We start from the raw sequence: 26151 nt of genomic DNA on the forward strand, positions 1-26151 counted from the left end.
TGATTTACCCACCTACACACAGGTCTCCTCTAGATAATTTCGTATCTACTTTTATATTAAAAATTAAATCAAAATTTGGAGACCAAAAACCAGATATAGGTATATATATATATAGTTGAGAATCTTGTCACGTATTCTTATTTAATCAAACGGAAACGCTAATAATTTCCTGTCACATTCATAATGTGGATGTGATGTTCAGTGACTCAATGATTCAGATCTGGTTCAGAGAACTGCATCCGAGAATCCCAGCCGCACAATCATAAGAATTAAAACACAACCAAAGCGAGCAAACAAACTCAAGTCAGGCCAGAGCACATTCTCTCGTCCGATGGTCAAGCGTTCAAAGTGTTCAACTTCAACTGCGAGCTGCGAGTCCGTCTTGTCGAGGCAGGTAGAGTGGGCACACATAGGTAGATGCCCAAGATTCCGAGATACAATGCATAACCATGCGCAGCGTGCTACATAAACAAACTTAGCCTTGAAAAAGATGCAGTCCAACTCACTCACACAGCTCGCACGCGAGCAGCAGGACAGGGTCACACGCACGGAGGAAGTATGTGGTCATGGCTGAACCGAGCGCAGAACATGGTATGTGTGTGTGTGTGTGCATGTGTGCGGTCGGTCAGTCAGTAAAAGTCATTGAAACGCGTAACTGCGTGTATACCGTGTGTGAGTAAAAACCGACAGCGCGACAGTCACACACCAGACAATAAATACCAATACTAACAGAGCGCAAGCGGAGGCCCGAGCGCAGGACAATAAAGTACAGCAGCGAGGAAAGCACTTACTGCCGACAGGGTCTGACTAGTCCTTTCAATCAAGACTACAACGCGCTACAGGATGTCAAAATCAACAAGTTAAAATATCTTTCTCGCCATATTCCACAGAGGTGCACTGGAAGCAAGAGAAGGAGGAGGTCAAGTGAGTTCACATTATGAGCCCATCCGCCGAAAGTCAGTGCCTCAGGTGGTTCGGTTGTTTTACTGTCTTAGCCGGTTTTGTTTATATTCCATTAACGCAAGTTAGTTTCTGCTGAGAGGGCAAAGAAAGCAAAGTTTCGTGCAAAATTCATAAGCAGACCCAAATTTCCTTGCTCTGCTCGCACCTACATCACCAACTGATGTGAGAAGAGGTGAAGATTTGAAGAAATCATCTCCTCACGCGAACACTGTTCTCCGCCCTCGCTGCATGCCTGTCCAAGTTCGCCCGCATGCATGCACCGCACAACATGCTCGCCGAGAGATTCCGTCGATCGAAGGTCGTCCGGTCTCTTCGACTTTTTGCACTGTTGTGTTTTCGCCGAGTGCAAAGTTCATCAGTTCACGGCTGGCCCCAAGCTCGCAGGCTGATCTTTTACAAGTTCACATGCAGATTCACACACATACCACAAAACGAAACAAAAGAAATTGTATGCGCAAACAACACCTTAACTATAAGAATTTCAAGGAATGTTGATGGTGTGTACGCGCGCTTTGAGCTCTAGAGCAATATATCACCGGGTATATTGCCGGGTCGTGGACTGGTTATTATTTCATAAATTTTTCTGATGAGGTAACTCACCGACGTAGAGAGTGTGTAAGTACCATTACCGAAAAAATACGTACGCGCAGCATCGTGAGAACATTTCTCGACTCTGTTCTCAAATAGCATCTTTACATCTCTTAAGGCAGCCATGGAGTTAAAGTTAAGTCCAACCTACATGCTTACAATGTCCACGCAGTGGCTTCCAAGAAGAAAAAAGCACCTCTCCGGGCCGTAAAAACTAATTTCACTCATCTTTAAAACATAAGCCCAAAACAATGATTATACTAAACAAAAACCACGATGACCCTTTCGAGAAACTCAAAGTTTTGATCAAACCTTATCCGCGGGCAATAATTTACCAACCAAAAGGGTTAAGTATCAAGATGCTACAGACTGCAATCATCATCAAATCCAGTGTGGCCTGGTGCCAGGTCTGTTTAAAGAAATTAATTCTCAAGAAGTTGTCTGCACACCAGGCCACTAGCAAGCTACCGCTAGTTCCAGGTTCCAGACTGTACTTAAGCGCAGAACCGTTTAACTGCACTTTGACGCAGATGCAAATAGACGAACCGTTCCGTCTCTTGAGTGCCGCGCCGGCGCGCCAAGTGCACACGCATTTATCGCGAGCGTACATAAGTGGACTTCCGTTTGACCGTTGGCAACGCCACCGTCTCGACATCATCATCGTTGGCCCTAATCACACCCGGTGCGAACATAAACACAGCACAAGCAACATCAGGAATGAGGCATACACCTATCTTATTCTAGGTACTATCACATAGAGGAAACCAGTGCCGTTACAACTTGACTTTACTTAAGTCAAGTGTAGGTACTGATATTGCAGACATGAAAATAACTGCTAATAAGTTTAATTGAATGTGTCGGGAGTAATAAGCCGTTACAAGTAACAACAAATTAATAAATATCAAGAATGAAAATAAAAATAAATAACGTATCTAACAATAATTGAGGTTTTGGATGATAATACCACCCTGGAAAAACATTGTGCTAACAGAATAAAAACTAAAAATAAATAAAAATGCGAAAAGGAAATGTTTTATAGCCCAATGTTTTTTTAATGCATTTTTTAAAGGTTATGACCAAATGGCAGGATGAAAACGTGATAAATGCAATGCGATACAAACGGAAACCGAAACCGTTACGCGCTGCTTGCAATTATTTTTGTAATTTTTCCTTCAGCGCGGTTCAGCAATTGCGCGCTTGTCGGTTTCTCATCGTCTACGCATGAATATGTCAATTTCACATATGGCGTCGTTGCTTCCCAGACCGCTGAAGCTTCTTGATTACACATTACCAGCTTACAAGCCACTATAGCCATTTTAAGCCATAGAAACAAACAAAAAACAAAATTACAAGCAAGTAAAAAATGTTTACATATCAGTTTATATGAGAGATATCCAACGAATTCAACAGAATACCAACTATGCAATGTTGTCTTGTCATTATTGCTGTTATCATTATTATCTCAGTAGAAAGACTAGAAGCAATTATATTTGTCAAGGCATAAAATACATAGAATCACCTGTTTACTTTACTTTGACTTTACTTGAGGAAATAGCAGGAGTCGGAAACAAGGACAAGTCAAAGAAACAAAATGCGTGTACGAATATGCAAATACTTCATCAAAAGGCAGTAATATTCGTGAAGTTCATTGAAATGATTGAGATACTTGGCATACTTTTGATTCCTGCAATGCCACTCATATATATGTACTTCTTGTGTTGGTTGTGATACTATATACTTGCGATGAAAAGAAGTAAAAGTAATATTACGCCGACAGCTTGTTATTTTCTTTTGTGCTATTGGTGTTATGTAGTTATTTGTTTTCGTTTTCGTTGTGTTGCTTTGCGCCGCTTCTTCTGCTTCGTCTTCGGTGGAATCGTGGCCAAAGCCACTCAAATGTAGAGCGCGTAACGTATTGTCCTACATCCTACACTACAACTTCCACAGCCGGTTCTGCTATCACAATTATTTATGTATCAACACAAATGAACAGAAACGAAAGTAGGAGCGAAAAAAAAAACGAAAAAGATTGCAAAAAAGTGGACAGCAACAGAGTTCACGTTCCTGTTGCGCAAGTCCACAGACACATCCAGGTCTGCGCCGTGTCTACGGGCCAGACATCGCCAGCAGGAGAGCCTTGCTTGCTTGCTTGCTTGCAGCAGCAGCAGCCAGCAGCGGGCCGAGCCGAATCGGGCGTGCGCGCGGCGAGCGCCTTAAAGCTGCACTGCCGGTCGGCGCGTGTGCGGTTCGCGTGCGCCGCGCCGCTAATTATCGTACATCGGCTTTAAGCGGAACATCCGACCGGCCGACCGCACCGACACTACCGACGACGACGTCGACGACGACGCGGACGACACGCCGCCGAGCAAAATGGTGGGGACCACACCACCTTTAATAGCTCCGCGCTCCACACACACACACACACACAACACACGCATGCATATCTTGTATAACGCTTACACCTACGCTTTTCCTGCCACGGACAGGAATCACCGCGTAAACCGCACCTGATTGCATGATCCTCAACTGGCCAATCTAAATTTAAGAGTAGATTACTCACAAATAACCAATTTTCATTATTTTTGGACGTGTTTTCAAAATATTTTCAAGTATCATGCATTTTTCGTAAATTGTACACACACTATTTATTCGCCCACCGCTTAATTGCATCTAAAAACAGAAATAAAAGAAAATGTTTGCAAAATTAACACAAAAAAACAACAAAAATATTTAAAAAATCTAATTTTTTGTGCAAAATTTAGATTTTTTAAAATCTTTATCCCTTTAAATCGAGTAAACATTGTTGATACTCCTGTTTGTGATCCAAAAACATATGTGAAAATATGCAGCTCGATATAAACGTGTATGTAAAGTCAGAGTCGTGTCATTGGCTGCGTTTGGAGGCTACGAGAGCGCGGGGCCGACGAGAGCGCGCGCAGCGCTGCACGCTCCGCGCACCACGGACGAGACTATCGCCTTTAATCCTGCGAAATCGTCGCGCTCGTAGCAGGAAAACGTTTAAAGGTGTGTTGTAGCGGCGCGCGGCACAACAAACAAACACACAACCTGGCGCATGTGTGAGCGCCGGCGTGAACTGGATGCCGAGACCGTACTACACACCACACCACTACACTCGCGCACGCAAATCTCACACACGCGACAACGAAAACGATAATGCACGAGCAATTAACACAACATTTTCATTCATTCATCTCCGACACTACTAACAACATCACGCATTCACCAGGCGCCGCGCAGCCACAAATTTATCAATATTTCCATATCTACATGCCGAAATTGATTGCGTTTTTGTGCTGGCAATGGATTTCTGGAGTCCTGGAAAATTTCCAAATTGAATTTTTCATGTTTCTCCCGCTTGCCGCGCCAGGCGACCGTCCGCGTCGACGCCTATGGGAGGCGTCTCCGGGTTGGATTTTTTTATCTGTTTTGCACACACGCTTGCAGGTCCTCTGCTCACATGTGGAACTGGACGGCCGTCAGAGGAGTGGAAAGTATTTCGTGGTGGGTAGGAGTGCCGCACGATATCAGGAGCGCAGGAACGCCAGAAGGGGTGCATACGTGTCCCGTTCGGGAGGCCGTGGAGGCGGCAACCTTGTGCGGACAGCGCGCGCGGCATCGCGCCACGCCGAGAGAAGCGCCAGGGCAGCAGGAAAGGCAGCAAGCAGTATGCAGAGAAAATTCCAGCATGCAAATTGAAAACCGAAGTGGAAGTCATACGCATACACAGCAAGCGAATAGAGAGAATTTAATAAGTGAAATATTTATAATTAATTACTAATATAAACATTCCACATCACAAGGATATCATCTAAATTATTCAGGATGGTACAAAATGATGCTTATTATCGTCATCTATGCAAATGCGAGCGAGAAAATTGAAGGTTTGAAGGCATTTAGGCTCATTTGTGCACTCGCAAGTGTCCTTCCTCTGCTCTCGCAGGAGGGTTGTTGTGCGAGACGACACGACAGGCCGGCGAACGCGGCGGCGGTATTGATCCTTGCCGTTTGTGGGTTCCGCAGGCACACGAAGGCGGCAGCGGCAGGCGGCGGAGAGCGTCGATGACGTCATTTCTTCTCGACGCTCTCGGCTCATATTCGGCCTTCCGCTCTCCTCCGACGATTTACGCACTATCCACGCGTCGGGCGGCCGGCGGAGAGCCCGCACGGGCGAATGGACGAGCGCCGAACGGCGCTCATCATATAATAATACACACATACACCTACCTACACGTGTGTATGCGTTGCAATTATTTGCCGAAGAATTTCATTTCATTTTTATTAAAAAATATTGATTTTTAGTATAAATTATTTTTTACTCCGGCTGGCTGCTGCGCACTGCACGATAACTGAATATTAATTTCATTTTTGTTTTTACTGCAATATTTGGATAAATAACAAGGTTTTATTTTGCCCTCGAGTTTTGATTGCAATTTTATTTCATTTACCTCCACAAATTTATCCGGATAAAAACCTAAGAATGTATTTAATGCACGAAAAATTAACTACTTTCATCGTTTGTATTTAATATAACTCTAGGTGAAAAAACTGTCACAACTACAATGTCACTCCCACACACGCCTGTACCACCGTACATAATTCGATTGTTAATTGATAAGCCCACTCTTCGTGCGTTTCATCCATTTTCATTATCATTAATGCGCCATTGTCGCGGCGCGCTCGCATATGTAATTTGTTTTTAATTGTCCGAATAATTACGAATTAATATATTTACTTTGTTTGTGCATGAAATTGTTGCCCAATCGTTAATTGTTTCTTTGTTCGGCGCACTCAGAGTGATATTAAGTGTTGCAATTGAGCGACGCAAATATCAGTCAGTGTTAAAGTGGAACGTAAAAATAGTAGATTAACCTCAAAATTAACCCCAATGCTATGTACATAGGCAATTTCGTGTGTACAATGTGACATACTGTAGTATGCGGACGGAAATGAAGCCTTGATGCGTGAAATAATTAGAAAATCAAGCGATTATCTAAAGTTTAAACTATTTCCGACACGATGAGCGCGTAAAACGGTTAAACCTTTAACGCTTGATGGTCACCATTGTCACTGTAATTAACGCCAATTACCAATCAATCAACTTTACATTTTGTACACTATAATCAATAGTTAGCCACAAAATTAATTTAATTTTAAAATAAAAGGTCAATCAAAATTGGAACAAATTTATTGTTGTTTACAAGACTCTTCTAATTTGTAAGTACCTAGCAAGTACTTAAATCAACTAAACTTCGTTGGATAGACGAGAGAAAGAGGTCAACGGTATTACTCACCGTCATCAGTCACCAGACACTTAGTGGTCTCGTGGTCTGCAAACTTTTCGCTTAGACAGGACAAGCCTCGCGCGTAAAGGCAAAGGTAGTAATTACCTAATACTGCATGTAATAGAGTACTTGTCTCGTGGAAGTGCAGATTGATGGGAAGTGAAGCACAATCGAGTGCGCGCGCCCGTCTCGTTTGTGAACGCAAAGTGCTCACTTTGCAACAATTACAACAGTTGCGAGGAGAGTACAGCGCCCAAGGCAAAGTGCGCGTGCGCACTATGTAATTGACTCGTAAACAATTAGAAACAACCTAGAGCATCGACTAACAATATAACAAAGTGAGTAACGGCTTTAAAGGTAAAGTGCACCCGTGTGTCAAGATAATCAAATGATAACATTCGTCAATTTTGTATTTATACGCAAACTATGTTATTTTAATGATGTACGATAGGTGCGTAATAAAAAACAGAAACAAAAGAATGAATGATAAATCAAGAGTAAAATTGGGCAATAAAAAAGCAAACACATTGGTCCAATTCACGGTTTACGTCGTGATTGTTGTGCAAAACAAAAGCGAGCGTAAAGACTGAATCCACGCCGAGAGCCGGAATCAAATCGGAGCGAACATCGCAAAATATATATACGAATCTCTCCCAGAAAGCGAAGTTGAAGTTGATGCCCAAACGGCGAGCGTTAAAGCTTTAACGTTCGTTTTGTGATGGGAGCGTTAGCTCCGACTGCCCTGCTCTACCACCACCACCACCACCACCAACACACTACTACCACTACCACCGCCGACACAACACATCTCCTGCAATCCGCCCGCCGCCTGCTTCGAGACATCGAGGGTGAAATTAAAGGGGATGTGCCACACCAACACACGCCGCCGCCGCGCTCGTCACCGACGCGCAAACATCCCCTCGGTGTGTGCGACGTCGGGCGCAGACTGAATGGGATGTAACGCGAAAGGGATGAACCGATGAACGAGCATAAAACGGGGTAAACGTTTAATTCAACTACGCGCGCACACACCAACAACCCGGCGCTTTGTATATAGGGGTGGACTCTTGCAAAGAACAACTCACGACGACGACCATCCCCCCGCGTTTGCCCGGAAAAGGATACATCGGCTTGAAAAACCTTACTCTAATTATAAACCGAGGGTGTTAATTGTTGCCGGGTCAATTTCGACACGACGACACTTGCAATAACGTCGACAGAGATCACTTTAGGAGGGGTAGGTACGATTTCAATTTTTCGAAATCAAAACATAGTTACGAGTAAAACCAGTAATAATATAATTATCTTGTAATTTGCATTTAAATAATGTTCCGTAATTTAGCCCACTTAACTTAATCATCATCAGCATTTCTCTGGACCAAGGAAGTTGTTTCACACGGCACATAAAATATGAATACATCAAACACACACCTGCAGTGAATTGAACTCGCAAAGTCAATAAATATTCATTTGCCCTACGAGTGAAACGATCGAAACAAGTGAAACAAGTAAAACAACTAAATAACCAACCAGACAGTTGAAAAAACACCGACTCATAATTTTTTCCCATCCACTTTTTATTTAGGTACCTAACTATACTTGTATGTACTAGACGCAAGTAATTATGATTATAGTGCTCAGTAAATTTTACATTTTTCATCTGTTTAATGCATTTTAATGCGCGTCGCCCGCATGTGCGCAATGACATTAACAATTACAATTTGTAACGCTTTTTCCGACTCTCCACCGTGCGAACTAATGCAAAAACGTCCGTTATTATCAAGTTAAAGTACTTCCAGTGGAACGTTTCAACCGCCAATCTAAATTTGCATATATCTACGCGTACAGTAAAAGCATAATTAACATTGGCCGTTAATTGAGTCCTCCTCGCTGTATGAGTGTGCCTACCGACTATTGATATTTAAGAAAAGCAGTGTTTTCCTTTCCCATGCGTAAAATAGAGGCAGCTGCAGACGTTTTCAGCATGTAAAACTTTACTTTAAACTTCCATCCAAGCATTTATCGATAAGTTTGCGTTTCAAATAACGCTATCAATATAGAGATATAAGATGCCCGCGCAGAAAGAAACTTCCCATGTTCCCATTTCGATACATAGACGCTGTACACGCCGTCTTCCTGTCTAGGTATAGGTATAATATTTACTTTTGTAGTAAGCATTCAATTTAAGTTTTGGTGGTGGATGGGTAGTGGGTGCTCGTGTTGTTTCTGATTTTCCTCTCCGAGCGGCGCGTATTTACTCACCTTGCTTCGCTTCTATATTTATATTTGTATATTGCAAACACGTAGCGAAATATTTCTCGGTTTATTCTGATTTGTACGTGCGTATTGTGAGTGTTGTAAATGCATAAAATATAAAAATAGCCGTTTGTACGCACCAAGTCGTTAAAATGATTATTTTTTGTAGATATGCAACTTTTCTTTGATGAACCCTCGAAGGCTTTGCTTGCAACCTAGATATTCGAATGTGAGCTTTTCTACCTGCTCGGGAGTGTTTCAAAAATGCAACATTGTCGTGCTGGTAACTGAAACCGCACTCGTAAGTCCCTAAAATTTGAAACTCGATATTTTTTTTGCTCTCCGCCTAAACTTTTAACGAACACGCTTGTGTCGCTTTATTTTATATCTTTCCAAAGTAATAAAACTCATATCTTCCGAGTCTATAGCTGTACAAGATACGAGCTAAAACTGGGAATGTCGTTTGGAAGAGAAAATTGTTTGTGACAAAAACACTCGCAGTTTAAATTTATTAAAAATATAAACGTCCAATACAAAGTAGTTTTATTACTTAACTGTGCTTTGTTATAAATAAATTGTATAAATTTACGATAGTGAAATATGTAGATTCGAATGCCGAGTTGGCTTGCAATCTTGCATCGCAGTGGTTTCCAACTAAATTTAGACAAGGTTTTTGTCTAAAACCAGCAGGCATTTGCTGGCGGTTTGGGCAGACGCCTATTTTCGTTTACAAATATTTAGAACTAATGCCGATGATGAGATTAGATGCTCGAAGCGCACGCGGCCGATCTGAAAACTGACCGAAAAGCACACAGCGCGCCACTAAATAAGCTCATAATTGATATGCTTTCACCGAAAGTCCTATAAAAATAAATTCTGATAAAATTTGTCGTAAATCATTGGGTTTCGCAATCGCTGTTGTGTTGGAAAGAAAATTATAACAATTTATAAACATTCGAATCGTTTTAGTTATGGTCGTGGCAGACGACCAAGTCGTGCAGGGGGGCGGCGCCCCATTTTCGGGATTATCTCGGCCGGGCGCGCATTGTCCGTGTTTCTAATTTACGAGCCCGCGGAGAGTTTCGATACGCATTTAGGCAAATGGATCGACGGGGTGGTGTACGCGGGGGTCATTGTGACCAAATGTAGCCGAGCTTCTGCAGCATCCAAGTTAAAAACTGAACTCGAGCGGTGCTACTGCACCAAGTGCATTCACGCTTCATATGAGACGCGACATAAAAACTTAGCGTGGCGTGGGTATCGAAAAATATGGCACAGATGCGCGTGTTAAATCACAAATCTCATATTCCGACAAGGCACATGTGTAGCTAAATATCAGTCATCAGTGAGGAATAATTGCAGTTCCAAAGACGCTTTAAACAAAAACTATTTGAAGTCAACCTTTTCTACTCACAGTAATTCTACATAAATTCAAAATAAAGTTTCTGATTTTCCAACATAAATGAATCTCGCATAAAAAGGGGTCCATAGAGGTAATTTAAAAGTTACACATAATGCACACGGATAATGTGCATGTGCCCTCGACAATTGCCTAATCGCAAATGCAAACGCAGCTTTCATCCAATCTTTGTTTCTTTCAACGTTTTTCAAAACTAGTCTGCTGTGCTGCTGACAAACATGATACGATATCTGATATTTACCCCTAGTTGATGTTTGTATAGTTTATGCACATTATGCATGCGCATGCATAAACTGCATAAAATTTAATTTGATTAAAACAAGTTTGGTATAAACTTTATCTTCAGGTTTGCATATTGTATAGATATTAAAAAGGTCATTCTAATTTTACCTAAAAGAAATTTAATTGAATTTGTAAGTGGAATTTCCTTTGAATCCTATCGGTTATAGCCCTTAAATAGTGACTAGTCACTAAGTATTGTGTGATTCATGGTGTGTTTTGTTTAATCTACACTCACAATTCAAATCTAAATGTAACCAACGTAGTAACCATATAACCACAAACGTACAGACGCAGAAAATAAACTCTGGAAATGTAGGAGTTTACTGAATGTTTAAATAATTGCAGTACACAGCCAAAAAAAAAACCAACGTGTAAAAATCATGGAAACCGCATTGTTTGCATTCGTCGTTCGCTAACGAGCAAACAGTAAAACTTTCCTTTTCGTCGTTAATTTTCCCCGGTTCTTTCTTTCGTCAGATTCTTTCTTCGGTTTCATTCATTACGCTCTCCGGACGCTATAGCGCACATTCCGCCGCACGCACACACTCGTAATATATTTACCGCTTTTTGTGCGTGCCTCAGGTGTTATATATTGCATCGTGCCTTGTTTTACACCTATAATAATTTACTGCAATTTTTCAAATTAAATCGCTAGTTTTGTTTTGTGCGAATTTCCATCGATTTGCTACTAACGTGCTAGTGTTTTAATTGTTGTACAAACAACACGCAATATATTGTATGTCCGCGTTGCGTTTGCGTTCATTTTCTTCGGTAATTATCATTACGTAATTTAGAGTAAATCGTAATTGTGCGAATGTGATTGCGACAGGCAACAATACCTTTATCATGATTTATATTTATGTGTTTTTCTTGCTGCACGCCCAACATCTCGCAGAAATAAAATTGAATGGTTATACTTAGCCCATGAACGCGTACGAATATTATTCATTCATCCCATTATACGCAGAATGAGCGCGGCGCTAAAAAATGGCGCATAGACGGATGAAAAGTAGGCGCACTCACCTGAAACAAAAGAAAAGAACGTATTAAAATTGCACGCGCGCTATTCATAATAATAAATGGCCGCGCGATAAATTCGGCTCGCAAAACAAAAACAACGAGAAATCGACGTTAATGTCAAAGCCGAGATTGAGAGATAACGCAAACAATGCTCACATTTCAGCTTGTAAAAAAACCGCCACCATTTCATCCAAATCTGATCCAAGTATGAGCACATATTAAAAAACCATCATTATGGTAAAAAAATAAAAACAAAAACACACGAAACAATAAACAAGACGCTTTCTAATGGAGTTTTTCATCTCGAGTTGATAAATTTCGGGTTTCACTTTTAAAGCGACAATAAAACGCGTGTTTTAACGATCCAACATTGACGATGACCAGTAAAACTGGCGTCGATAAATTTATCCATCCTTTAGACTAAATTTCCCTGCCTCTTCGTTTCCTTTGTTTTTAAATAATTGAAGAGACATTTACGTCTTCCACTGGGTGCGCACCGCTTCGCTTATAAAGTAGAATTAATGTGCGCTTTCGATGCGAGCGCACCATTTGATTACAAAAAAGTCGTTCCCCTATCCCGTGGTATCCTGTGCCTGTTCGGCGTGCATGTGTGTATGCGTAAGTGCGCCGCATGGCGTATATCTTGCGCGATGGGTCAACGAACTGATAATTTAATTCTTTCAAGTACACACCATTTATTACGCGCACGGCACCGACCAGTGTGCGCTCAACACACACACACACACACACACACACACACACACACACACACACACACACACACACACACACACACACACACACACACACACATGAATTCACACAGTATAAATAAATGAATGAATGGAAGGCACAAACTGCATACACACATACACACACGCCAAATTTACATAAATATAACAAATTGCATTTTAAAAACGCGCCACGATGAGTTATTGTTATTGCAGCACTTTTTATGCCATCTTCGTGCGCCTAGCGAGAATTTAAAGTGTTGGCAATAATGAGGAAACATAAAAACCAACATTTTCTCTGCGTTGAATTCAGCGTAATTACATTTCGGAATTTATTTAATTAGATGTGCGTATCTCGAGAGTACGTCCTCAAAGTCCTTCTGGGTGCCGCCAAAGTGCTTAATATTAAACATATTCAATCAATCCGAGAACAGTAAAGGGGTGGCTGCAGCGCGCACATACATCTCGTCCGTTGCCCCACGCACCGTATCATCACGTATGCACCCCTTGGTGGATGGTCCGTCATTGTCTGCGATGTGTGTCAGGCGTCGGGCGCACAATGCACACACACCTCGGGGTACACACACCACCAATGCGCGTTCAATATGGTTGGCGGACAGCTCTTCTGCTCGTGTCGTGTCGTTTACCCTGGGACTCCCGAGGAGGATCTTATCACATTGATAATACATGCCGTTCCGCTCGCGGAACACCCCAATGGCATAATGTGCAAACTTAATGAGATACAGGGTGTTTAATGTATTCCACAATCCAAAATATTACAATCTTTGTTTAATTTCTTTGTTCTACAATTCTAAAATGACTAAGAAGCTTGTTTTAGCATGATAAATGAGTGGGTTTTTAAGTTGCTACGTTGGAAACTAATTATTTACCATTCGCGTTTGTCAGGAATGTAAATGTTTGTAAAGATAATTTTACTTGCTCGCTAAAAATTTCATGCCGTAAATATTTGGCACCGCCTGCCAATGGCAACAAAGTGCGCAAAAATCAATAAACAATCATCGTCAACCATCTCCGACAAAGTTGTATAGCTTAAACTATTCAAAGAAGACATTATATTTACGGCATGACTTAATAGCTGCACGCTCCATTTTTATATGCACGTTAATTTCGGGAAAATGTTTTATAAGGAGACGACGTCGACGCGCCGTCATCACGACGGCATGCGATGATGTTTGCTGTAATGTTTGCTCGAGAATTAGGCACCACTATAAAGTGAGTAACCAAATAAAACCCAAGTAAGGTACCGCCGCGTGTGGAAAAGAGTCAAGTCAAAGTTTGAGTTCGAACATTTCGAGGAAATTAGTTAAGAGCCTCGACCGCATCTCCGCGCAGGGCAAAGCGAGTTATCTTTATGTTTGATCCTCTAAAAGTTCAGCCAGTTCTCCACTCGTATAAATAACCAAAGCAAGAAGACGACAACGACGCACAAGATGCAAGTCAGTACGAGGACCAAAAGACAACAAAAACTACACAAAACTTAAACTAAATGCAAAGACTGAAGAAGAGTAGAGGAGAGTCAAGAACGTACATAAACTTTTGTAAAGTTTCCACAAGACCTCCTCGTTCCGAGCGTTGTTAGCTTCGGTTAGGTTCTGTTGTGTTTTGCTTGAGTTAAGTACAGAGTTAAGTTCCTTTTTAGTGAAATAATAACGCATAGAAAAAACGACACACGTGAAATATGTGGAATTGAAGGCATGTGAAAAATGCCTGAGACTTGTAAAAGTTGACAAGTATTTATTACTTAATTTATTTTACAGGACTCACAATGTTTCAACAATGTCGCTAAGCAGAGCAACAATAACAACAATAATAATAAATTGTTGACTTGTGACTTGGAATTTCAATGAGTTTTTATGTTCGTTGCGAAACACGCTGTAAAACTCCAATGTGATATGTGCACGACCAACAAGAAGAAAGTTTTAATTAAAAATCAATACCGGAGCAAAGCTTCAATTTCCACTCGGGTCGGTGTGGGCATCACGCGCCGCGGCGCTCTCGCTTTGATGCCCCATTCTCTTGCCCTCCCCGTGATTCCAGATGATTATAAAATAAAATCGAAAAAAAAAGTACACACAACACTACACGGCCAACGGATACAAATGTTGCGCTCCTATAGCCCTACAGGGTGTTATTATAAATTAAGCATTGTAATAATATAAATCAAATTATGACCCAGAGGGTGGAAGCACAATATCACGAATGGCGAATGTAAAAGGGAGGAAGGTTGGAACTAGACTCACGTTTGAAGATTAGACGTACAATAGTTGCATATAAATGTGTTCAGTGAGTGTGTGTGTGTGTGTGTGTATAGCATCGCTAAGGGGGAAACCCGCTTTCCCTACACCACATCCTGGCAGCGCTGTATAAAGCGACTTGTTAGAGGAGACTGCTCTCGAAAGGGAAGCGCGCGACTTTCACTCATCCTGATCCACCGGCTCCGCATCTCCGTCGTCCACATCCTAACCCAATAACTAACCTAAGCCGGCGGCTCACTAACTCAACTCCCAACAGCACCATCATCGCGCACATCCCTCCTGCCCCGCCACCAGAGTTCCAAGTGTTTCAACCCTTTCACTCTCCGCTTCGCGCCTCGTTTCTACTTCTGGCCGACTCCACTGCTCTGATATTATAATCATGACCAGCAGCCAGCAGCAAGAAAGGCGCAAAACGCAAAGTGCATGTTTATAATGAGAAGCTTCGCTCTGCTCCAATGGGGACCCCCGGCGGGGAGATGGACGTACACAATGAACGATGACGTCAGAATGGCTGCGCGCGTTGGTAGGTAGGTCATAAATATTTCCTAATGCGCCTGCCACCGCTCCGCGTAATGCTGCTCCATTGAGATTTCGCCTATTTTATTCAAATTGCCGGCGCGCCGGCGTGTCAGGAGTCGGCCGCGGGAGGGTGGCTCGAATTTGGATCTATGTTTCATTCCGCTTCCTCATTACGAAATAAACGAGTTTCGGAGGCGCATAAAGGCGGCGCTCACCTCATGCGGAGATCCTCTGAGCCTGCAGGGAGTCATCTCCAAAGAGGCTGGTAGCCAAAACACCCCCTAATCCTTGAGATGTGCATGTTTAAGGCAATTTAGAATTTAAACACTTGGAGAATTTATGTGTGTATTAAAAAGTAAATTTAAAATTTTCAAACAAAAACAAAAATCGATTTCAAATACCTAATTCCCATCCCCCTAATGTACGAGTAAAGCTTCTAATCAAAGAAATAAAAATGATAAATTTCAAGATTAACACCCACCCCTCGCATCTCGAAACAATTCCAAAAACGCGCGCGCCACGTTTCTGACCCCTTCCCAGTTAACCCTGCCCCCTGGGTTCCACACGCACACGCATGCATTAAGCACCCATCAGGCATTCTTTTTTTGCTCCAAGGATCACACTCCTCGATACCACTCGGAGTAGATGCGTGCGAATGCCGCGCGCGCCGTTTAACGATATCTCCAGTGTGCAATATCGCCCCCGTGGGCGCCACCGCCTCCGGTGCGTGTGCGCGAGATGTAGATGCGAGTCGCAGATGACTCAGCTGCCGCTGCCTGCGCCTAGCAATTGCAAAGCCCCGCCAACACTTCGAATGTGCGAGGGGTGCATACACGAGTGCGTGCATTATGCATCCAACAACACGATGCCTGCAGGACTTACAAGGACTTGCGAGTTACGACCGACATTCTGAGCCCCAAAGTAATGAAAACTCTTGAATGCCTTAGAATATCCAATCAAAAATCTTTAAATATTGCAAGTTTTTAAACATTTTTTTGTCGAATATCAATACGCTTGCGATTTGCATCCGCATTGATCTGCATTGCCAATGGGTGGTGGCGAGTTGAATTCGCTTCCCAACTTCGCCCCGGGTTTCGATTCACCAACTTTTCAACACACACATACACACCCCCTGGTTCGCCATTCACCACGCGCACTCCCAAATGCGCGTAATTTAAAATTTCGAATGTGCTTTGCTTTTTCATCTCGGCGTTTGCTTTGGTTTCGGCTTTGGCTGCCGCCGCCTGCGCGCGCGTGTTACTTTTTGTAAAGCTTCATTTTAATATGGATGAATAATGCATCCGTATAAATAGAACGCTAGCTTGCGAGCGCGGATGGAAAAATAGCAATGGCTGAGAAAGTCGGAAAAATCATTAGAAATGTGAGCCTTACGGATAACACACAAAAATCACAGCTGGCAAAAATATTCCAGTCTAATTAAAAGCTGTGACCAATAAAAAATCTTCCCAGGATGATAAAATTAAAAACTAAAAACAATTCGTGTAATATTTTGTTCCAATTAAATTTTATCTCGCCGTGTTATTTGTCATGCCTTACAAAACTCTCCGTGCAACCTCTATCTCCATAAAGATTTAAAATGTTTTAATTTATTTTCGTTGAAAGTTTAGAAATAAGGTGCTGTATAAATTGTACTTATCTATCGAAAAAAGTAGTGTTCACACTATTAATATTTTGATATTTATATCGATACACGCATAAATTAGCATGTAATATCGATATTTCATTTCACACACGAACCTATGAAATTGAGTGAGTAATTACAACGTCTAGCGGGCGAGGCGGCAATCTTGAAATTTCGTAAACGTCGACTTTTGTTAATTGCGGAATTAATGAGCCGGTCAAGTAAAAATTTATAATTTATACATATACTAGCAATGTTTACGGTATGCCATTTCAACCTACAGTTGGATAAACGAATATATATCATAAATGTTTATAATTTACAATTAGAAAGTGAATTTTCAATTCAAATTCGATTTCGATTCCAATTTCCAATTTTCACGCGCGATATTTACCCGTTTTACAGCAACAGCCCACACGAACATAAAACGAATTAATTGTAGATAGTAATTATAAATCAGCGCGTAAGGTAAAGTTTTAGTAACTTCCACAGATTCAATTTAAATAAATTCGAAACACACCGCCTGCAAAATATATTTCATGTGTCTTCCGCCCACAGATTTCTTTTGTTTTTGTTATTTCTACAGAAATAATTTTAATGATTAACAATTACATTATAATTGCCAGTAGAGTCGCAACGCATCAAATCGCATCGCGCCATAGCGATCTCTTTTTTCTGGTCTTGCGAGTAATTATTAAACTGTTTAGCCAAGCTCAATTTCTCATTGTTTCCATGCGTCTGTTTTGTTTTAAAGTGTTTTAGAGTGTTTAAATGTTTTTTTGGCAGCAGACCGAGCATAATTATTATTATTTTCCGCTGGAAACTTGCGAGTTGGAAGTTTTTTGAACTCCAGCAGATTCGTCGCACAAAGTGTAATTTGTAAATGTATTGTATTTTAATATCAAGCAGCACAAGAAAAAGGTGGATTTATAATCGCAGTCAGGAACAAAAGTTTGAGTTTCGGACAAACTGTGTGTAATAGTTTGAATAGTTTCGCTTTGCTAGGAAAATGCTAATCGCAATCGCAAACAAAAGTGCTTAGACGTGTACGGTGAATTGTAGTAATACGAATTGTATGTGTCTCGTATTGCGAACGCGAAAATCGCAATGGGAGTGTGGCGGCGCGCGATTGCCGGCAGCCGCAGAGGCGAGCCGGTATTTATGAGTTGTTGTTTCGATGGTTATTGTTGTTGTTCTGCATGCGGGAGCAAGAACAAAACGAAAAACCGACTGTCAGCCGCGAGATTATCATCTTAATTACATACAGAGTGATGGTAAAAGTACCCACCAACATGATAAATATCAATTAGAACAGTTTCGTTGTTATCTGAACATCCCGTATAATAAACTACCCATAATGCACCAATTTATCTTTTTCTTTGCATTTTTTTTTTCACGTTAATTCGAGCAATTTTTCATATTTCCTTAGTTTCTTTCCATACTTCAACTTAGTAAACACCAAAAAATGCTACACATGTCCGTAGAACACCTGTGTTCATTGTGGCGTTTATTATTAATTGCAGTAATAAACAAAAGGCTTCCATGCAGCGAAAGCCAAATGATTAAAGCGCTTGAAGAAAAAAATGCTCGAAAATTATAAAACAAATAGCCTAAATTACAGGCACCCAAAATGTTTTGGTGGGCGTTACTTCACAGACCGTAAATAGAAAGCGAATAAAACATAAAATTTCCCTCAACATAAGAAAATCTAACAAAAAAAAGTTAAAATATTCGTAGGCTAGGCTAAGGCGAAAAATAGACACTCCTAGACTTTACGAAATATATATTTTATCATGTTACACAACATAAAATATATTCGCCTGATGAATCGGATGTGATTAATTACACCAACGCATCAAGCGCCTGCCGCCACGCTGCAACTTTAATAAACGCTAACGCGAGCCGCGTAAATAAATGAGAAATTACATCGGAATCGTTAGATTGAGCCGTAATATTAATAACTCCGCTGCAGCAGCCGCCAAATGAAGACTATCGGAATCCACAGCTGGTGTAACGTTCCATTTAGATTTCACATGCACAAAGCCAGAGAGACAGACAGAGGTCTCGCGCAAACAAGCACACAAATGCGCAAACTTTTGATTAAAAAAGTTGCAGTCAGCAGCGAATGCTGCGCGCGTTAAAGTCAAGCGAGTGCCAAGAGTTGTGCAAAAATTCACCCAAAGCATTACAACTAATGATAATGATAATCAACGAAAATTCTGAAGTACGTGCACACAGACGCATTGCAAATGTCAGCGCTAGCGATGGGTTATAAACGCCATAAATTAATGAGTTATCATTAATTATTCGCGGTATTAAATAAACACGCAGCAGTTGGCAATTGAAGGCAATGTTGGTAATACTAATGCATTTTTCGGTGGATTTCACGCGGGTAATAAATTACTAATGCAATGTGAAACAAGTTCGGACATTAAATGTCAATAGAAATTAATACAAATGCTACAAATGGAAAGAAATACTATAGAAATACCCTAAAACGAGATAATAATCAAATAAATTGTTGAAATTATCAAAATTTCGATTCAATTTAAAAACATCCTAAGCCTGCCTCTTTGATTCTCCTCGTTTTCACTATTATCCGCAAGTCTGATCATCACACTTAATAAATGTAGTTGCAGCGACTTACCCCCACCATATTTTGCGGGTTACCACAGTACTCAGTCCTGTCTAATGCCAATGCAATCGATCAATTTATTTTTAATTTTTAGTTAATTTCACGGACAGTAAATGATTTGCAAATAGATGTACACAAAGACAATTATTAGCCTAATAAAACCACTAATCCACTCTAACAAAATGGAAAATTTACACGTCAATGTACAATTGAACGCAGTTCATACATCGATTACGACGAGAAACCCGTGCAACACGCGCAAATCGCCCAACTCCGCAATTCCACACATGCCTCGACCAGAATAGTAGCAATAGTGGTAATAGTGGAAAAAGCTGAAGCGAGCACACATATGTGGTGGTGGGAACATGAATGGCAGAATGTGTCCTTGTGGGTGTGCATGCGTATGTGTGGCACGGCGGTGCACGCGTCGCGCCGCGAACGTCACCGACTCGCGTGCGCGTGCATGTGAACAAGTGAGCGCGTGTGACGATGACACAGTGTGCGCGCGCGAGCCTCTCACATGTGTGTGAATACGGGCGTCGTACGCGTAGTAGAGTATGGTAGTATTTTCGTTTCGGTGTGAGAGGAGCGCGACTCGCGACCGGCTATTGAATCGGGCGCAGACTCGTCGACTCACGGGCTTCCACTCAGCTGTTCGACCGTGGTCACCAGACTGGCACTTTCAACATTTCAACGTTTCAACAGTTCAACGCAAACGCATACCGAAGATACGGCAAACACAAATATAAGAGCATATAATACATGTGGTCAGCCGCATTTTTATACACGATTCGATTTCTTTTTGGATCTTCTCCGAAAAGATGAATAATGCACTGTATTAATCACCGTCTGCTAATATAAAAATTACAAGTGTATTTCGCCGAGTTCTAAACTGAACTGAAATTCATTGCATAAACATTTCCTACGTCATTGCCAACAACGCGTCTGAATCATTTAACTCGCCTCTGCGAGCCATTGATACTGAATGAATGCCATTACCGCCGCCGCCGCCGCATTATGCATTGTCCGCCGAAACGCTTTATCGTCTGATCGTTCCTGATCATTCTATAATAGTCTGTTTTATAATGTTGTTACCATGACTGCGGCGACGAGTAAATAATGCGCGTTTCATTGGCATTGCATTATTTCATTAATTCATGCCCTTTATTCGGCGCTTTTACGAAACAAACACGCTGAAAAACAACGCACAGCCACAATGCATCAGCCATTATACGCCATTATTTCTCGCCCGGCCCGCAATAAAAATTATAAATTAGCATCCGAATGGAAAATCGATGCGGTGCGAATGGCGGCGTGGCGGCGAACGCGAATTTGTGCGCGCACAAAGCGACCGCAAACACGGCCGCCGCGCGGCCGATTTGTGTGTAATCTATGCATGTAATTTGTTTGTTTAATTTCATTAGTTCGGTGGAAAATTGAAAATTTCCAGCCGAGCGATATTTCCCGCAAAACCTGACGATATCAGACATTCAATTCCGCCATACAACTTGTTCAAACATTTACCTAATCAGCCCATATATTAATAAAACTACATATCATCGATCGTATTATCACAAAAATGTCCCCCACTTTGGGCAATAATTAAATAATCAACCGCATAATTAATGAATTAATTAACAATGCAACTTGACATGTGCGATGTGCTCAAACAAAAGCAGTGGGCGGAAAATAAAATTGGAAAATATAATCGAAATTTTCATGCGCATGTAATAATCATCATACTCGTCCGCATCGAATTATAAAATCATCAAAATGATTATTAAAACCTCATCATTATTAATTTATTATTCTATATTCTCTTCGCGTTATACGCGCACACACACGAGTGAAATATTTAATTTTTGTGCATGCGGAATAAAATAATTTCATGCGCCCGATTTAATCAAGCGTGAAACGTGGCGGTTTGTTTTTAATACCTCGAAACAAATAGCGCGCATTATCGCCGCCGAGCGCATAAACGTGAAAAGTTCGATTGAAACGCGACTAATAAATTCATTTTCGTCGCGCGCCGATATTTTTTAAAGCGCGTGTCTCATCATCAAAAATGTCGATGTCAATACAATCGATATTTTCGTGCGGCGTCGAATTTCCAGCCGCATATCACGTATTATTGCAGAGTAAACGTGAAATGAGCAACATTTAAAGCGCTGATTGGCACGAAACACTTTCATACCTTACGTACACCTACCTTACCGGTGCGCCTGTCCATGTCCGTAGCTAATTTATTCATTAGGCCTATTTTAAGTTTAATTTCATGATAAATAACGAAAAAAAAGCGAAGTGAATAATTTAAAAAACGTAATAAAATGCAAACACAATCCGTCCTTTTTCGCTTGCCGCGCATTATCGATGACGGTTTCGCTCGCGCCGCATTAATATTTACATTTATTTACCTGTAAAATATAAATATAAAAGTTGTAAGTCGCCGTAAGCCCCCGGGTGGACGGCAAGCAGGCAGGCAGGCTCACAACCTCAGAGAGCTAACGGTGAGCCGACTCACCGAGAGGCCCGAGAGATCTCGTTAAATTTTATATGTGTTTCCGACTAAATACATAATATTTTCACGTCTCATGTTTTTCATCCTTAACGAGTCGCTTATTGATACGCATTTATTAGCAGCGTGCGCGGCGGCGACGCACTTATGCAAAGTTACAGCGCGGATCGCATAATAATTCGCCCGGTAACGTTTCCTGTCGAGAGTTTTCACTAAATTTCAAACAGTGTGTGCGTGCGTTAATTCGAACAAAATATTTTTTTAAGCTAAATCCACCCACGGACACACTGTATCTTAACCATTCCAATTTCGCTTCGTTTCTTCCACTTTTATTAATGAAATAAAATTAAATAAATTACCGGGCGTTTAGCATACGAATGCATTTTAAATAAAATAAACGAAAGGAGCGTCGACCATGGGTGTCCCGTTTCAGTAGTGAAGGTGTCCATAGATCATCATAAAATGCTTATCAAATCCACACCGCCGCCGCATTTGTCATTCTCACGCAGGCGCGAAGAAAGTTTCGTGTATGACAACGCACGATAATAAATGCATCAATGCATGGAGGCCTAGCGACTGCAGAAGCATAACAAATAAATAATCCAAACACCGTCAAAACGGCCACCGCATTCCGATTAAGCAATGCTATAATGCGTAATCCATAATCGCGTTGCATTCTTTCGATATGCAAATAGCGTCTTACAACAGAAAACAATTCGTTTATAAACACATCAGCATGGAAAGCTGAGCCTGCGCGCAATGATCGTAGAATAATAAATTACTCAATGAATAGTAAAGTTTGTAATAAATTCAATAATAAAAGCGTTATCGAAACTATCAGTCGGCAACAGCTGCGATAATAAGCAGCATTAGAAAATAGTTGAAAAGTTATTAGAGATATTAGAGTGTGTTGAAATACCGGACGCATTAAATGCAGTATATCTATCGATGCCTTTGTGTTCGGAGAATTTTCAGAGTATGCACAAGTCATTTTCGTTTAATTTCGCTTAATCATCCAACTACGCCGTCTGCTTCGTGACAAAAAACGACAAAAAAGCGAATTTGAAAGAAATTTAAAAACACACACTCACGTCCACAACAATAACTCCTCGGCTAGTGCTCGAATTCCGTTGCATTTATTTCGATTCCCGCATTAAGTTCGTTTCACTACATCGACGACGATTTGACGTTTGATTTCGTCTCAAGCATCTCCATCCACCCGAGAAAACAGCGCAGCGAGCCTTGATGGTGTGCACGAACGCTGGATACCTTCAGCCTTCATTTCGTTTACCTCTCTTGGTATACCTTCGCCTCTCCCCTATACTTATGCACCGTTTTCTTCAGCGCCGCCTGTACGCACGCATTATGCTCGAAAACGCATTTATTATCGGCGCGCACCTTTATATGGGCATTTCTCTCGCCGCCGCGCGCTGTTATTTCGTCCGAGGGGCACTTGGGGTACACGCCGGGCGGAACAATCCAGCAGCAAACAACGAAGCAAGAGTGCATGCACACGCAGTGCAGCTATTTACTTGCGCCAAGCCAAAGGACCAAAAGGTATACGGCGAAGCAAAGGTGAAGTTCAGTCAATGTGCAAATAAGAGAACCAACCAGTGGAGGTAGGTTTAATTTTTGACTATGGTCTGCACGTTTTGAAATTCGCACTGTAAATGTGCAAACCACAGAAATAACCGAAATGGAAAAACTGTGATATTCATGTTATGTCCATTTGACTAACTCCTTCACATAAATTTCAAGAGCTTAAAAGTCGAAAGATACTTCAAATACGTCAAAATTCTGGGTTGAATAATGAAACTCTTCATGATTTTACGGCTTTGTTGGACTGTCAATCAAAAATTCAACTTCAACTCAAGCTAAATCTTACAATTAATGATAGATATCTAACTATAAATATTAAACAACCAGGTTGTTTCGTTGCAACCCCCTCTGGCAAAGCTTGATTGTAGTTTTTGTTTCCCAGCATGGATCATTAATCATTCGTTTTCTTTTCTACCTACATTGACTTTGTTTGATCTCCCTGCGCGTCGCCATACATAATTTTGTTTCCAGTCCATCCACTTTTTTTATTTCTCATTGCGTCTACTATACCCTCCTTCGCAGCTTTTCTTCGTCTTTTTCTCAGCTTGGTCAAAATTTCCTCTATTTGACTTTGAGCTCAAATGGAATGATTTAATGCCAAACCATAATTTACCAATGCGCTGCCATAGATCTGCGCCTAAATAAATAAGGAACATCGATGCGATCGTGTGGATTCGTTGCGTTGAGCTCACGTTTCGGACATTACAAAAAAGAAGAAAAGCCCCGAAAACTAATACCAATACGAGCGCACACAAAAAGCGGACGCATTGAGTGCGTGCAATGGACGTAAATCTACTCTGCTTCCTTGTAGCAAACGCACAATGTAAAAAGTTTATTTGGAAGGAAATGAATTTTTCAAACAAAATTACCGTGCGAGACGAGGACAATCACACCGTCAAGGAGAGCGTGCAACAAAGGCATCGCTGTAAACGTGCACGTCATTCGTAATATGTTATAATAATAGTGGCCAGAGTACTGAACCAACCAGCCAGCACTAAATGGACATGATCATGACCAAAAAATTGTTGTAGGAAACAAGTTGACATTTTTTTCGGAGCAATCTCCCGGTTGGTTTTTGTTTTCCGGAGACAGCAAACAAAAATCGAAAATTGTGCGCAATTACAAGCCCGTCAAGGTGGCATGTTGAAATTATCGTGAAACGTGCATAGTTAATAGTTTATTTCGATTTGTTCACTTTTCAATTATATTGATTACGTTTACTATTAGATTAGCCTTTGATCGACACACTTAAATAATGAATATCTTTAGGCTAGGCTACATGTATGACGCTTGCGTCGGAATATTATCTAAATACGTACGAAACGTCATTTTTGCGATGGTAGGCTATGTAAACTTGAAAACATTGTTGTAACGCGCGGACTTAGCCAAGATATGAATTTGTATACATACTATGTTACACAAACGCGATCGCAGTTTACAAAACGTTCATGTGCACAGAGCGGGCGGTGTATTCAGACACTTTGTGTACACACGCCGATTGTATGCAACAGCAATAATAAGCCTTTTATAAACGCGTCGATTCATAAACAATGTCGCGATTTGTTTTCGTTTGCACTCCGCCCGTACATATTTCTTTCTACGGCTTCGCATGACTGTGCGCTATGCCTGTTCTCGGTGATCTTTTTTTTTTTGTTGCCAAAACGCTCGTGCAAAAATGAACGAGCTGCATGAACTCTCCTGACATTGCTTGAAAGGGGTATTACTCACCAACTTGCAACACGTTATCCACACATCCAGCTTCGAGTAATTTTAATCCTTTGCAAAACGACAGATTCAACGGCTCACCACCGGCGGAATTCACAGGGGGCACTCGCGACAGCGAAGAGTACATGCATATGTCGCGTTCGTTTCGCGGAAACGACCAGAAGATGATGCGCCGCTGCACCGGTTCCGGTATGCGGTCGTAGCGCTCTTCGATGCGTTGAAACGGGATGTTCTCGGCGGCGATCTTCGCCGTGATGTCGAGGAGCGAGTCGGGAGAGCGAGCGCCCTCCCACCGGGAGCAACACGACCGCCTGGCCACTGCCATCGACTCTCGCAAACTGATCGCACGCGCCTAGCGAGCGCGTCAAACACCCTGGCTTGACGGCGACTGCCAGCGTTCGACTATGTTCGGTGTATCTCGGGCGGTGTTCGAATCTACTTTAGATCTTCTACGCATGCCTCGTCTCCCTCTACTAGCCATGCCGGTGCGGCGTGTACGCGGCGACCGCCCGACCTCCGCGCAGCGATTACAGCTGATGCGACCCCCGCGTGCGTAATGTCGTTTGTTTATGTTCGCCACATGGCGCGCGCGCAAGGTGCGGAGGGGACTCCGCACACACGTGCATCGCTGCACATGTGTTGCATTCGCGCGCGGTGGGTGTGTGCGCGTGTGCGTA

The 26151-nt window shown here is 41.7% G+C and overlaps 1 protein-coding gene across 1 annotated transcript in view; it reads right to left on the reverse strand.

The window, feature by feature from the left end:
• LOC135798278 (zinc finger SWIM domain-containing protein 5-like) overlaps nucleotides 1-25865 on the reverse strand; it is a 38911-nt gene extending 13046 nt beyond the window's left edge. The window contains exon 1 of the mRNA XM_065311066.1: nucleotides 25478-25865. Coding sequence (XP_065167138.1) covers nucleotides 25478-25799 — 322 coding nt within the window. The 5' untranslated portion in view covers nucleotides 25800-25865. The remainder of the gene's footprint in view (nucleotides 1-25477) is intronic.
• Nucleotides 25866-26151: the final 286 nt, after the last annotated feature.

The sequence above is a fragment of the Atheta coriaria genome, unplaced genomic scaffold (assembly GCF_025399875.1).
Source record: "Atheta coriaria isolate IRGN ID8LTWV9N9 unplaced genomic scaffold, Caltech_Dcor_3.1 hic_scaffold_9_pilon, whole genome shotgun sequence".
Lineage (NCBI taxonomy): Eukaryota > Metazoa > Arthropoda > Insecta > Coleoptera > Staphylinidae > Dalotia > Dalotia coriaria.